This window comes from Mustela lutreola, chromosome 2, assembly GCF_030435805.1.
Source record: "Mustela lutreola isolate mMusLut2 chromosome 2, mMusLut2.pri, whole genome shotgun sequence".
Taxonomy (NCBI): Eukaryota; Metazoa; Chordata; class Mammalia; order Carnivora; family Mustelidae; genus Mustela; species Mustela lutreola.
This window is the reverse complement of record NC_081291.1, coordinates 193,013,793-193,028,021: the sequence shown is the minus strand read 5'-3', so window position 1 is coordinate 193,028,021 and position 14,229 is coordinate 193,013,793. Positions and strand designations below refer to the sequence as shown.

Genomic DNA, 14,229 nt, shown 5'->3' with positions numbered 1-14,229 from the left:
AATTAATGCACAGGTTGGCAAATAGCATGTTAATGAGGCAGCCACCAGATATGATGATCTGAGAGGAGTCATGTGTGATTTTGATTTTAACAGGGTTTAGATCTTATATACCTCTTTGTACCTAGTACTAGGCTCTCCGCAGAGCAGATACTCAATAAGTGAATTTTAAGTAAATGAATAAATAATTATCTAGGTATTTCATAGAGAGTAAGATGGGCATTTTACATGAACTTGTAAATTAGCATGTTATTAACTAGAGCCAAATTAAGGGACTTTAGGGGAACCTGAATAGCTCAGTCTGATAAGTGTCTGACCGGCTCAGGTGGTGATCTCAGGGTCCTGGGATCAAGCCTCCTGTTGGCCTCCCTGCTCAGTGGGGAGTCTGCTTCTCTCTCTTGCTCTGCCCCTCCCCCCTCTCCTGCTTTCCCCCCTCTCTCTCAAATAAATAAATAAAATCTTAAAAAAAGTATCTGAGGGGTTTAAAGTGGCGGGGGGGTGTGAGAGGTTGGGGTACCAGGTGGTGGGTATTATAGAGGGCACGGATTGCATGGAGCACTGGGTGTGGTGCAAAAATAATGAATACTGTTTTTCTGAAAATAAATAAGTTAATTTAAAAAAAGTATGTTACTACTAAAGTATAGTGTTAGTTTTATTTTATTCTGCAGTTTATTTTCCTGCATTTTCTCATTTCCTAGCAATTCTGTGAAGAATTTTAAGTTAGAAAAAACACTTAAAAATGGGATTTTGGAGATAGTAAGTCTTTACTGCTAAATATTTATACTATCTTGGTTAAATCATGATAGCTATAAGGGTTTTCACTTCCTCACCTGAAAACTTATTTTTTGTGTGTAGATTTCTACCACTTTATTCATATTTTGGGTGCTATAGGCATATAATAGAAAAGGCAGTTGACTAGAATCAGAAAAATTAGCTTGAAATCTCAATTTATGAAGCTCGAATATTGGAGAATAAGAAAGAGCTTTCAGAAATTTGACATGTAATAAACAAATGCACAATATTTCTAAAAGCATTGGTAGACAATAGATATCGGATGTTTCCCAGAAAGAAAAAAGAGGGAGAGAGAGGCAAACCAAGAAACAAACTCTTAACTATAGAGAACAAACCGATGGTTACTGGAGAGGGGAGGTGGACTGCAGGATGGGTTAGACAGGTGATGGGGACGAAGGAGGAAACTTGCTCTAATGGGCACTGGGTGATGCGCGGAAGTGCTGAATCACTATATTATTCATCTGAAGCTAATATTACACCATCTGGTAACTAACTAGAATTTAAATAAAAACTTAAAAAAAAGAATGTTTCCCAGAAAGTTGAAGGGAAAATAACAAATAATTAGAAGTTAGGAAAGAAAAGAGACTTAATGAATCCACCGAAGAGGTCCACTGCCTAACAGCAATTCCAGGGCAGAGATTGGCATTCTCAAAAAATAATTTAAGAAAATTTCCCGTAATGGAGATAAATGATTCTCCTATTTTCAAGGCCCCTCAAGGACCCAGCATAAGGAAGAAGAGCAAATAAACAGGATGCAAAAATGGACAAGCCACCGCAAACACATCCGAGTAAAATTTCTTGATTTTTGAAGCTTTTCAAATTCTATTATGATGTGTTTTCTGGAGACAAGGATTCTCTTAATGCAGAGATAAATCAGAAAAGAGGAAGACATGAGATCTGGGAAATACGAGATCCATCAAAAACAAGGGATGAAAAAAGCCCCAGGTCTAGAGAGAAGCCATTCACTTCGGGACAAAAACATGGAGGTATTCAGTGGGGAATATATCTGGAAAAACCTCAGGTTGGTAGAATATTGGGTAGGATTAAGCATTTAGGAAGTTTAAAAAATGCAATTAACTGCAGAAAATAAACAATCTCCTACAAGGAAAGACTAACATACAACCGCAATTATAGTATTTTACTTGGCTCTGCAGTAGATTCACCTATGGATGATTTGCTTCATCATACCAATAAAGACTATTAATTTAACAAAGAATGTGCTAGCACAAGAAGGAGTAAAAAAAAATGTCTAAAACTGACACATCAAGAATCATTTGTGGATGTATATTATTTAAAAATAAAAGACCATCAGAAGACATATCTAAAAGAGAAGGAAAAGTCGTTAAGGGAAGCAGGCTCAAGGATAGGAAGGTGAAATATGACCCCCTTGTTTTTGTTTAAAGCTTCTGCCCTATTTGTTTTTTTTGAAAGAAAATATGTGCATCAGTTGGTGTGATAATAATGAACCTAGGATAAGAATTAGAAGAGCCCTAAAATGTTGATGACCAGAATGGTGGTGTTGCTTAGGAGCCTGCCTGAGCTACTTAATTTCTAACTGTGTACTCAAATGTAGATTGTAGCCACACCTCAACAACTTCTCATAACCTCTGTAATGTTGAAGAAAGTATAATTAATTTGGGACTATTTCTGTTCTAGAATACTGAGGCAGACATTAGGCACTGTTGCTCTTAATAACGACCCCTTCCCAAGAGAATGGTAATGAGGATTAAATGAGTTACTATCATGTAACGTGTTCAGAAAATTGCACTGTATACATGAAGTGATAATAAGGGCTGGTTATTAGTATCAATACATACATTTGTAAAAAATGCACATGCCATGATGGAAATTTTGTTTGATCTTAATTGTGAGACTATGCAATTAAGAATGTAGAGTCTCAGAAGAATCAATGCTGCCCTCAGTTCATAGTTACTTGTCAAGATTTCAAAACATGAGGCAAAATATGTTTTGGGGGTTGCTATTCAAGAGTATATGGGCAAACACACTAATTTGTTCTAGATTTTTTCTAATAAGAGAGCATATATTTTGTTTCCTTTTGAACAGAATTATAACCAAACTTTACTTGGAGTTAGTATTAAGGGGTAGAAAACTCTATTATGCCTGTTTGAGATAACTCTGGAATTTCTGACCTTCCCTGGCTAGATTTTAACTTAAATTGATACCTCCATGAATCTGATGATTATTCAGTTTTAGGATTTTTAAATTTGCATTTAGCTATGCTTCCATAATATTACCGTAAATGTAGAAGTGTAATCCTTAAAACAGACGTAAGGAGACAGGATATGTTTTTTTATTATCTAAAGTGGAGACAAATGATATATTTTCAACATTCACAAATAAAATTTAGACTTTTTTGGCACTCAGAAAAAAATGGATAAAATTCATTTCTTTTCTAACTAATAATTACTGCTTTCTAAAAGATTAAGAATGCTACTAAGAAGTTAGTAGCTCCCACTTATTCCCTGACATTTTATGTATCAATAAATTCTCTTCAAATTTTTTGACACTAACTAAAGATCTACATGGATTACATGTATATATCAGACATCTCAATATTATTACACATATTATTTAATTTTTCCCCTATTTGTGAAATTCCATGTGCACTTTCAGAAATCAAAAATAATGTACTTTCTTCAAGCTCCTTAAAAAAAAAATCATTGATTACATATTCAGCCTCTTTGGAATGATGTGTATCTGACCCCACAAAGTGCTGCTCTGAAACCCTGTCTTACTTGTTCTTGCAACAAAGGCTATATATTGTGAACTGTTAAATAATCCCCAATATTTATGACATGCTTGGTTAAACAGGAAATGGTCTACTTGTCTAAATAACACACAAGTCCACTTTAATAACACATCACCATGCCACTTTAGAAATTGCTTTGCATTTATGGGTTAGTAAAAGAGAGACTGAAATGTTTTCAAACCCTACTTGGCTTTATAATATTGTGACTGATGATGGTAAGGAGACAAGGAATTGAAAAGGAATACTTACACCATTTAGATCAGTATGGCATATGGTTTAAGCAGCAAGTACTACTGATAAGAGATGACAATTAATTGACTAGATCATGAATAAAAATATTAATTTGTATGTATGATCCGAGATCCGTGGGTTCTACTTTGATGGGCCAATTTGATAGTAATGGTCCCAAATGGTTTGAGTAGTAGAGCAGATGTAGTGACAAATTAGCTTGCAGTGGAAATTATACTCTCTATGGTGGTCAAAAAAAAGAGAATTGGGGGGGTATGAATATGAAGTTTAGTGAACTGGTGGTTTCCTTTTGGGACTGTTTCATGTTCCCTCCAAAATGTTTTCTGGAATTGTACAAATTCCTCTGGGAAGCTTTTCTTCTTCATATACATGCGTGTTAGGGGAAGAGAGAAAAGTCTCACTTGTCAGCTCAATGAAGTGAAGCAACATGTACTACAAAATATACGTCTGGTGCATCCAGTTTTCACAGTTGTTTTGTGATATGTGCAAAATATACAGACCCCTCAAATAATACCTGATGCATTTACTTATTAATTCTCACAAACATTTATCCTGCAACTAACTCATATCAGTGATTTATTTGACAACCGCTTTGTATAGTCTCTATGTTGCTTAATATTTATATTTTTATTTCTAACAATATTCTTGCTGCTATAGCCAGAGTTTCTAAACTCCAGATATACCATAAACAATTTACATTAAATATGTAAAAATGTTCCTGAGCAGACAGATCATCTCACTTTCTTCTGAACTGAATTTCCTCTGCTATGAAGATTTTATCAACTCAATTTCATGAGATCAGAGTAAAGGGAATTCATACACACACACACACACACACACACACACCTGAACATATGCACACAAAACAAATCCCTTGGTAGTTTCAAGTAATACTTTGCATGATTCCTTTCACCTCAGAGCTAACTGAGATCTTTATAATTGTTATTCCTAAATAACAAAACCCATTTTTTTCTATTTAAATTTTCTCATCACTGCCAATGGAGGTTTTAATGAGCAAAGAAATGGTCAACATGCAAGTGAAAGAGACAAATAGCATGTTTAATTAATATAGTAGAAAAAAAGGTTCTTGACTAATCAAGAGTTTACTGAAACAAAATATCCAGAATGGCTTCATTTGCTACTAGAGTTCACAAACAGTTATAGTCTCAGGAACAAAATTATTCAGAAGATTGTCTTCCAGTCACATCACATTAATGTGCTGCTTTAATTAGTTCCCTTGTAGAATATAAAGATAATTTTATGAGTTCATTACCTCATAATAATTCATCGGATCTGTTTAATAGCAGAAATCTGATTACTGATTAACCTAAAGAAGAAAAATAAATAGAAATAAAAAGTGTTTTAAATGCTCCACTTAGTCTTAAATGTATTGTTATTTAAGTTTTCTTAATTCAACGCTCCAGCATGATTTATGCATTGGGGATAAATAATTTTCAGGGAATCCATAAAAGACAAAGAGCAAACCCTATTAGAGTATGTAAACAATGCAGGTGTTTAGACTGGGTGAGCACAAGGGAATACACGTAGGATGCCCTGGCAAACGAGGATACCCATGAGAAAGAACACTACCTCCCCTTCCTCCTTTCTGACAGATGGACTTCCTTGGTATTTATGGTATTAGGAAATGACATTTACAACTCTTGCGCTAGCTAAGTTTCTGGAAAAGGATCACACCAGCTCCCTCACCATCTCACCCCCGATGGGCTCTGATTTGTCCTTTTATCTCAGTTCTCAGGTGGAAGAGACGAGAGAAATGAGAGTGAGTTATCCAGAAGGCTGACATAAGTAAAATAAATATTAAATTGTTTCTAAAGACGTTATTAATTTTGGTCCTTATTCCAACTGTTTAAAACCTGAAATTGTGTAAAGGGGGAGATTAATGTGGGAGAAAATTAGTTCCAGGAAAATAGCGAGGCTGCTTCTAAAGTAGCAGCTTATTACCATGTGAAATGTGTCTGTTGGAGGAGTCTCTTCCTAACACAGTCATCTGTAAGATTGTAATGATACAGAACTTCTCCATCACCTTTAACTCCATTTGCCTTAACACGTACACACACATACATGCACACGTGCCCCACCCCCGCCTCAGATCCACAGCTCACAACCTAGCAGTCTACAGAGCACTGTGCTAATAAGAACTAATGAAAAGAACATACTAAATAGTTGCTATTACCATAAGGCCTCTATTACATCATTATCTGAGTCAGTGGGCTATAAGTGACATATTCTTTGCCTTTATCTGAAGTCGCAGTCAAATTCTCTCAGTTAGATGTGTAACTTCCATGATTATATTTAGAACTACACTTAAAATTCTGCATGAAACATTTATATATTTGCAAGGCAATCATTCTTAGACATTCCTAATACGAATTATTTCCGGCACATCCAATTAGTTAATTTTTACTCTCATGCCGGGGTACACATGCATCTACTTAAATCGTGGCTCGTAGATAAGGTAACAAACAATAAGTCCATGCAAACACAATCCCGAGACCTTAAGTTGGTCATTATGATTGCATTACTCCTGTTAAGAGTTTGCTTTCTGTTGTTCACGAGACTACAAGTGCAACCAAAACAAACAGACAAAAACTACAGATAATTTTGAAACCCAATTACTTGCAGGTAGCCTTATTTCTTTAGAAAGCAATTGAGTCAATTATTAAATCTCTAAGATACTATTACATGATCTGCCTACACAAGCGAGCCGTATCCCAGTTTCGGGCTGAGAAGCATTGTTTCATATTAAAACTAGACAACAAGAAAGCATGCAGCGCTTAAGGTTACATTTCTTTTCCCCAAAGAGTTGACTTTAGCCATATGACCTCCCGGCTGAAGAATGAAGTCTGGAAAATGAGGACCAGAAGTTGTAGAGGTTGTTAGCGGGAAGCAGCAATGAGGAGATAATTTTACACAGGTGGTTGATGACTGATGGAGAGGGAGGCGTTGTAGGAGGCACGGACAGTTAGTATTCGGGAAAGAAAACACTCTACCTGTGTAGCTCAGCGAATTGTCATCGTTATCAGAGGTGGGGATTGGCGTCCCGTTGTCGTTCCCCCTCTCTAGGTCTTCAGGGTCTGTCGGAAACAACACCAGAGCTGCTGATGGGGTCACAGGAGTAAAGGTAGTTGCCATTTCGATCACAGCATGTCCAGACACAAGTAAATCCACATGTGACAGAAAAACACACAAGGACAACACACAGCACACTTCCTCTTTGCCCCTCCTGCAGCACAGTAAACCGCACGGAGGGCTCAGCATTCTGGCTGACAGTTTCTACGGCTTCTCCTTAATTTCCCTAATTCTCAGCTCTGCCTGCACCTTTGCTGCACTTGAAGCTGGTGGAGGGCTCTGACTGCCCTCTGCGAGGCCGCCAGCACGGACTGAGGGAGCATATGGAGGAGGGAGAGGGCAGGGTGGCTGAATGCTAGCATTGCTAATTTTCCACCTTATTGTTAATCAAAGCTATTGACTGTGATCACTCCCCATCATCGCTTCATCTCCTGCCAATTACAGACTCAGGGGACTGTACCTCATATGGGTGGGGGGGAGGGGGGGCGTGGGGAAAAATAGGGTCTTGTCAAATAACGGGGTGGATGATAAAAATGTCATACTTCTCCTGAGCAACAGTAAAGAAAACAGCGTGCAGCCTCACACCCTTCGGAAGGCAACAATTCGTCATCTTAAGGGACGGAGTTAAATTTGCTGCAATGAAGGTGTGAGGAAAACAACATTTCACTTCGGACACTTCGGGTTGGATATTTTAAAACCTCCCCACTGGCTCGAGAGTCTATATGACAACCGTCCAGAGAAGTATTTTCCTTCCCTTATCCTTGTTTGTCTGGAACAAAAGGAAGGCTTTTTATGCTTTTCACACTGCGTGTGACTTTTCCCAGGTAGAGTTTTAGAACGGAGGCTAAGCACTCAAGTTCTAATATCCAGAAGTTGAGTTGCAGCCTAAATTATGCACACAAGCCCAGCGACACCACGACCAGTTTCCCGAGTGCTGCGTCACTGTAGGTCCAATCTCTGCGTGTTCGAGAAGCAGGAGCAGAGTATCTAGCTTCGCAGCTGATAAGCAGGCACAGACACAATAAAAGCCAAGCGTGTACCTCCTAAACCGAATACCGTAGAGTCATAGGTCATGCACGCGGAGGTGTTCTGCAGGCTTTTTATCACCTCGAACAGCATCTGCAGAGAATTTCTCGGTTCTGCGCTGTGAGGGAGCCCAGCTGTGCACTCGAGGAAAAAAAATGTGTCACTTATGAACGAGGCAGCAAGTACACGCAGGTAATGTCCCTCTAGAAACATCACGGGGGTCATTAATTCTGTGCCCCAGCTAGTTTTTTTTTAGCTAGGTTGACACATTTGGTCGTACACACAGCTCTCCGGGGATGATTTAGAAGTTTTTAAAAGCGGATGCAAAATCTAATGTGAGCCACTTTTTGTTTTTTTGCATGTAGCCTCTTTACCTAACTCTCTCTCCCTGCCTCTCCTCTCCAGCTCCTGTGTCATATAATAAACCTGATGTGGCTCACATGAAGGAAAAAAAAAAAAAGGTGCGGATCTGTGCAGACTAAAAGGAAATACTCATTATTTGCTGTATTCATCCTTGCTTTTCCAGTGATGGCTGTTGTCAGAGTTATCCGTAAAATCAAGTCTGGAAGTGGGAGAGCAGGAAAAGGGTCCACTTGTGACACACACCCCTGGCCCCGACTCCCTCCAAGACTGTTAACTTATTTGTATGCATTAATTTAAGGCAGTTTTAAGTCACATCAATAAGAGTGAATGGGAAACGGGCGTTTTTTTGTGTGTATTTTTCCCCAGTGTTAGCACAATGTTCTGCCGCAAACTGAGTAACCTTGCTCAAGCAAACTAACCAAATAAAAGAGGCTGATACAGGAAGATAAATAGAAGGTTCTGGTTTTTGAGGCTTTTAAAAAGGCTATTAAGGAGACCTCCCCTGCTTACCCACAATACTGTGTTAAAAGATATGAAGCATTTAGAGTCACCTTAATTTTTCAGAGCCATTACTTTTAGTTACCAATGCAGCTTTTCAGAGGAAATACTACCTTTAATTTATGAGGGACTGTGTTATTTAATGCAGATGCATACATTGGCAATCACTCTGCTAAATATAAAATAAAAATCTCTCCACATCCACAATGTGAACTCAGTTTGACAACACACTATCCTAAGACGTTTGCATTCTTTGGTTATTGGATGTTCCCTGAAAAGGAGGATACTACAAAAACAACAGCGACGAGGAAAGTTCAATATCATTTCAAACTAGATGCTTAGATCTGTCTCAAGGAGAATTTCTCACCCATGTCTAACTTATCCTGACTGTTTTTTAAAATTCACTTTCCTGTCCCCACCCATCACCCTCCTGACCCCTTCTTAGGCTCAAGAAAGAATAGACTTTGCATTAATCAATGGATCCTATCCTATCTACAAAGCACATTCCGTCTACCCAGCACTGCTTTTAATTAACAATATGCTAGACCTTAGGAACAAAAGATGCCATCTTGGCTAACTGCACTCATTTTTTTTCTTCTCCCTTCAAGTCAAAAGATAACTATAACAGGAAATAACCCCTTGACTCACTAAGCATGAGATTTAGGATGGATGTAGAGAGGGTCCTAAGATACTTATTTAAACTTTTTGTTAAGGAGTATTGATTATGTGAGCCATGGAATAGAACACAATGAGACAAGAGATTACATAGTGCTTGGAGTGTCTGAAGGAGGGAGGGCTTCTTGTACCCCAGGATTGAATTTAGGGCCAACCAGACTTGAATTGATGTAGGTGTGGCTGCGACTGATGAAAGCCGCCATCACATCCAGAGAGGAACTGTCACCAAGGGGTGGGGGAGGGGCAGGTTCTACGTGCCTGACATCCCCATCAGACTGAATTCCCAAGGGTCAGGTAATCTGCTTCACATTGGTACACCCATCCCCTTGCACTGGACCTGCAACGTCCTACAGACTTACCCAGTTTTTTCCCCTTTAAGATAATAAATGAATTAATAAACACCTGGCAACCAAGAATGCAGATCTCACTTAAGTTACTGGCTCTCAATCCGAAACAACTTGAAAATACAAAAAAACTTCTTATAAATTAACTTCAACGTTAATGGACTCCCTATGTACCCAGGATCTGTAAAGGCATAGAAAGCATTTTTTTTTTTCAATATAAAAGGAAGTCTTAAATCATAACATCATAGACATGCAGGGTTGGAAACATGTCAGATGGACCTTCACTACAACCTTCCATCAGATAGACAAGTTCTTCTGAATTTAGGGGTCATTTGGCCTTCAGAGCTTTTTAACGCAACCAATTCCAATTTGACAATTAAGGCCTTTATTTTATGTTAGATTTTTTAAAAAATGCTGTTTTCTAGATTCTAATTCCAATTCTAATGTGTGGGGCCCAAAAGAACTGAAATCTTATCTATGAAAGCCCGTTTCCCTCCCATGCTTCCTTACATATTTGTGGTTCACAAGGCTCCAGACTTTGTCCTTTCTTTGCTCCCCATGCTCTCTGTAGAGATCTTCATTGTGGCTCATGACTAAAATTCCTTTTTTTTTTTTTTTTTGATAAAATGATAGAACTTCCACATTTCTTTTTTTTTTTTTTTTAAGATTTTATTTATTTAACAGAATGAGATCACAAGTAGGCAGAGAGACAGGCAGAGAGAGAGGCAGAGAGAGAGGCAGAGAGAGAGGAGGAAGCAGGCTCCCTGCTGAGCAAAGAGCCTGATGCGGGGCTTGATCCCAGGACCCTGGGATCATGACCTGAGCTGAAGGCAGAGGCTTTAACCCACTGAGCCACCCAGGTGCCCCAACTTCCACATTTCTTAATTGGATGTTCTACCAGTGACCAAACCTTGTGTCCACTGCTTATTTGACTTCATGAGGGTTCCAAGAAATCTCATACCTTCTCTTGTGAAACACTGAATGCATCCTCTTTTCTTTCAACGTTCTCCTTTCTTATATTCCCTATCTATATTAAGGAAGTCATCTCTGTACTATATTTTTAATATTTTACAATTCAGCGAGACGTCAGTATTTGGGGTTAAAACTGAACTCTTGCCTGTAACTTCTTGTTACAGATGTTGCTACATGATTTATTTTAATTTTTGTTATTATTTATCTTTTTTTGGAGTAGGTTGTATGCCAAAGTTAAACCTGTAATATGTAAGATGTTATATTATATATTTATAAAATTATGCATAACCATGTAATAATATATATTTTATTTATAGAAGACATATTATGTGTGAGGCAGCCACCTTGTAGCAGTCTTTTGCGGATTTAATAAAAGTGACAACAATAACAAAAAGGAATAAAGATTCTATAGCTTCCAAGAAAGGATCAATAGCTTTCTTTACAATGGAGATTATGTCTTTTAGGAAACTTTATCCTTAAATATAACATTTATTAAAGGTGATAAATTTTTATTTAATGGTAAATTAAGTGTGAATTTGAAATTTGTTAATCTGTATAACTCCACTTTGATTGAGATGTCTCCAACACCTATATCAAATTATAATGGAAACTGAATTAGAAAAATCCTTATTGCAACCTCTGATAAAATATTCATTCAGACAATCATCATCGATGGGTACTAAACCTATCAGGTGAAAAATGGTAGGGGACAGCACACTTCACAGGGTCAAAGTATTACCCCAGAGATTATCTGTTAACTGCAAAGGGGAAAGTATACTTTTATAATGGGTAGATCTAGCAGTTCCCACTTGAACTTAGTAATCAAGCTTAGTATCCACCAACGGTGGGGAAAGAAGAGTGGAAGGCCAATCGTGTGATACAATATACAGCATCATCTATAAAGCATCCATGCTAAAAACGTTTGCTCTGATTTCTGTCAAGACTTAAGACCCAACTTAAAATCTACCGAAAAAGAAAATATACGTTCCTTAGCATACTCATGTATAATAATTGATGGGTGAATTATCTTTCACTTACTTTCAAATGGTTCAGAAAAAGTATATTGAGAAGATTAAAGCAAATATGGCATAATATTAACAATTGCTCATTCTATTACGAAAAACATTCCAAGAAGTTTAGAGGATGGTAGATGAAGACTGAGTGGTCTAAAGCTTTCTCTACAATGTGCAGCAGAAAGTCATGTGCTGATGCTTCACTTTCATCGGTGACCTCATTGCAATGACATCAATACTCATATTTGTACTACCTTTCAACCCCCCATTTCTCTAAATTGTTCACCATGCTATGATAGCCAGTGTTACAGTGCAGAAATGTAGAGGCCTAAGAGAAGGCCCTATTGTTTAAATTCAATTTCACTCATTTATCTTTAATTTTTAAGCTGAGTTTTAAATTCACAGTCAAAACACTGGAGTTTTCATCTGTATCCTTTCTTTCCATATATTCAGCAATGTAAAGATACATCAAAAATAATAGCTTCTTCCTTCTGCCCTACTGTAATGTGTCAAGTTGGTTTCCTTATAGATTTGCATTATCACTGTGCAGGGTTTTGGCATTAATTGACATTTTGAAGATGACCATTAATAAAAGATTAGGGAAAAGCAAATGAATATAAACTACTATCAATATGAGAATTGTGTTCTACAAATTGGATCAATTCTCATTGATTCTTTCCTACTAATCAAGAGGAATGCAGGCAATGGGTACTTTAAATGGAGTACTGAGAACATTTAATTAGAAACCCAGGCAATGAATTACGGAATTAAGTACAAAAACTGTGTTTGTGAAGTTTTATATCTGTCACAATTTTTCCAGATCAAACTAAAGTTAAATTCAAACTTCTGTTTTAATCATATGTGGTTAACATAATTGTGGAAGCTACATTATTTGCCCCATTCTTCTGAACTGGGAATAAGGGAAGAAATAAGAATTATGTTACAGAGATGGAGAGGAAAAAAAAAAAAATCAGTATGTGTTTTAGGTAGTACCTACTTAAAATAATTCAGGGAATTAAGAATTCACTTGGAATTCTTAAATAAGAATGAGGACTGAATGACTTTTTCAGTAATCTATATGGTATAGAACATTAAATTTAATATGCATCAAGTTCTAAAACTGTGCTACAAAATGTTATGTGAAATCTATTCTTTTAAGCAGCAATATGGTAACACAGAAAACAGTGTATTACACCTATTTCCAATTTTGCTATTACAAGGAAAATCAAGGTTGCTTTCTTATTTTTCTTTCAAAAATAAAAGAGCCATGATTATAATGATCTATGTGAATAATGACTGTAAAAAAAGTGTTTCTAGATAAAATAAACCAAAATGTTAAAATTGATATATATATGTATTCAAATAAATTTTTTGTGAGTGGATGATTATTCCTAAATTTGAAGACTTTATCATCCAACACTGTTGAAAAACAAAACAAAACAGAACAAAACAACAAATTCAGAGTGGTTTGGTATTTGAGTAAACTAAAAATAGTCTTCATGAGAGAGTAGATAATTATAACCCATGACCCGAGATGCCAGGATTGTATTAAATGAAAAAGTAGATTTCATACAATGATCTCAAAATATATGTTACTGCTTTTCCTCATTTTCTAGTTTAGGTGATCGGGTAACTGAATAAATCTTATGTGAATAATGAGAAGTAAAAACTGTACTGATTATAGTCACAACTAATATTTACAACATACTTTAGTTTTTTAAAAACATATAACTTATGTTATTTTTTAGGTATATCTATTTTCTCATGCAATTCTCCCCCCCCCCCCCCCGCCCAGATTTTATTTATTTGACAGAGAGAGAGACTGCAAGAGAGGGCATCCGAGCTGGGGGAGTGGGAGAGGGAGAAGCAGGCTTCCCACGGAATAGGGAGCCCCATGCGGGGCTCCATCCCAGGACTCTGGGATCATGACCTGAGCCGAAGTCCAATGCTGAATGACTGAGCCACCCAGGCGCCCCTCCCATGCAATTCTTGCAGGTCTATCATGATCTTAGTCATCATCACTAACTGCATCACCTACATTCCCATTTTAGAGATGCTGAAAGGAAAGCTCAGAGAAATTTTTTTTGCTTCTGTCATGCAACCAGTAAATAGTGGATTTGGAATTCGATTCCAAAGCACCTCCTCTTTTTACGGAGGCCCGTGCCCTCTCTTTACACATCAATCCAATTCTAGGAACTGGATGGAACTTTAATAGTATATAAGCAATGGTACACCAGGTTAGTGAATCTTTTCCAGTAGCTAAACAATGAGATTGAATAATTTCACCAGTCGATGTCTGAGCTCTGTTAAGCACATCACCGTGTCTTCTTCACTGTCTCCTTTTAGAGACAATATAAAATAAAGTATGTAGTTATAATAACATAGATGTGTTTAAGCTAGAAATACACAATAAGATGTTATTAAAATAGGGGTTTATTAT

At 37.2% G+C, this 14,229-nt stretch overlaps 1 protein-coding gene across 4 annotated transcripts in view; it reads right to left on the bottom strand.

Moving 5' to 3' along the window:
• The window catches only part of ROBO1 (roundabout guidance receptor 1), a 1,177,330-nt gene that overhangs the window by 519,150 nt on the left and 643,951 nt on the right, over window positions 1-14,229 (bottom strand). For all 4 annotated transcript variants that reach the window (XM_059164441.1, XM_059164444.1, XM_059164442.1 and 1 more), the window contains exon 3: window positions 6,820-6,903. In XM_059164441.1, the coding sequence (XP_059020424.1) occupies window positions 6,820-6,903 (84 nt within the window). The remainder of the gene's footprint in view (window positions 1-6,819; window positions 6,904-14,229) is intronic.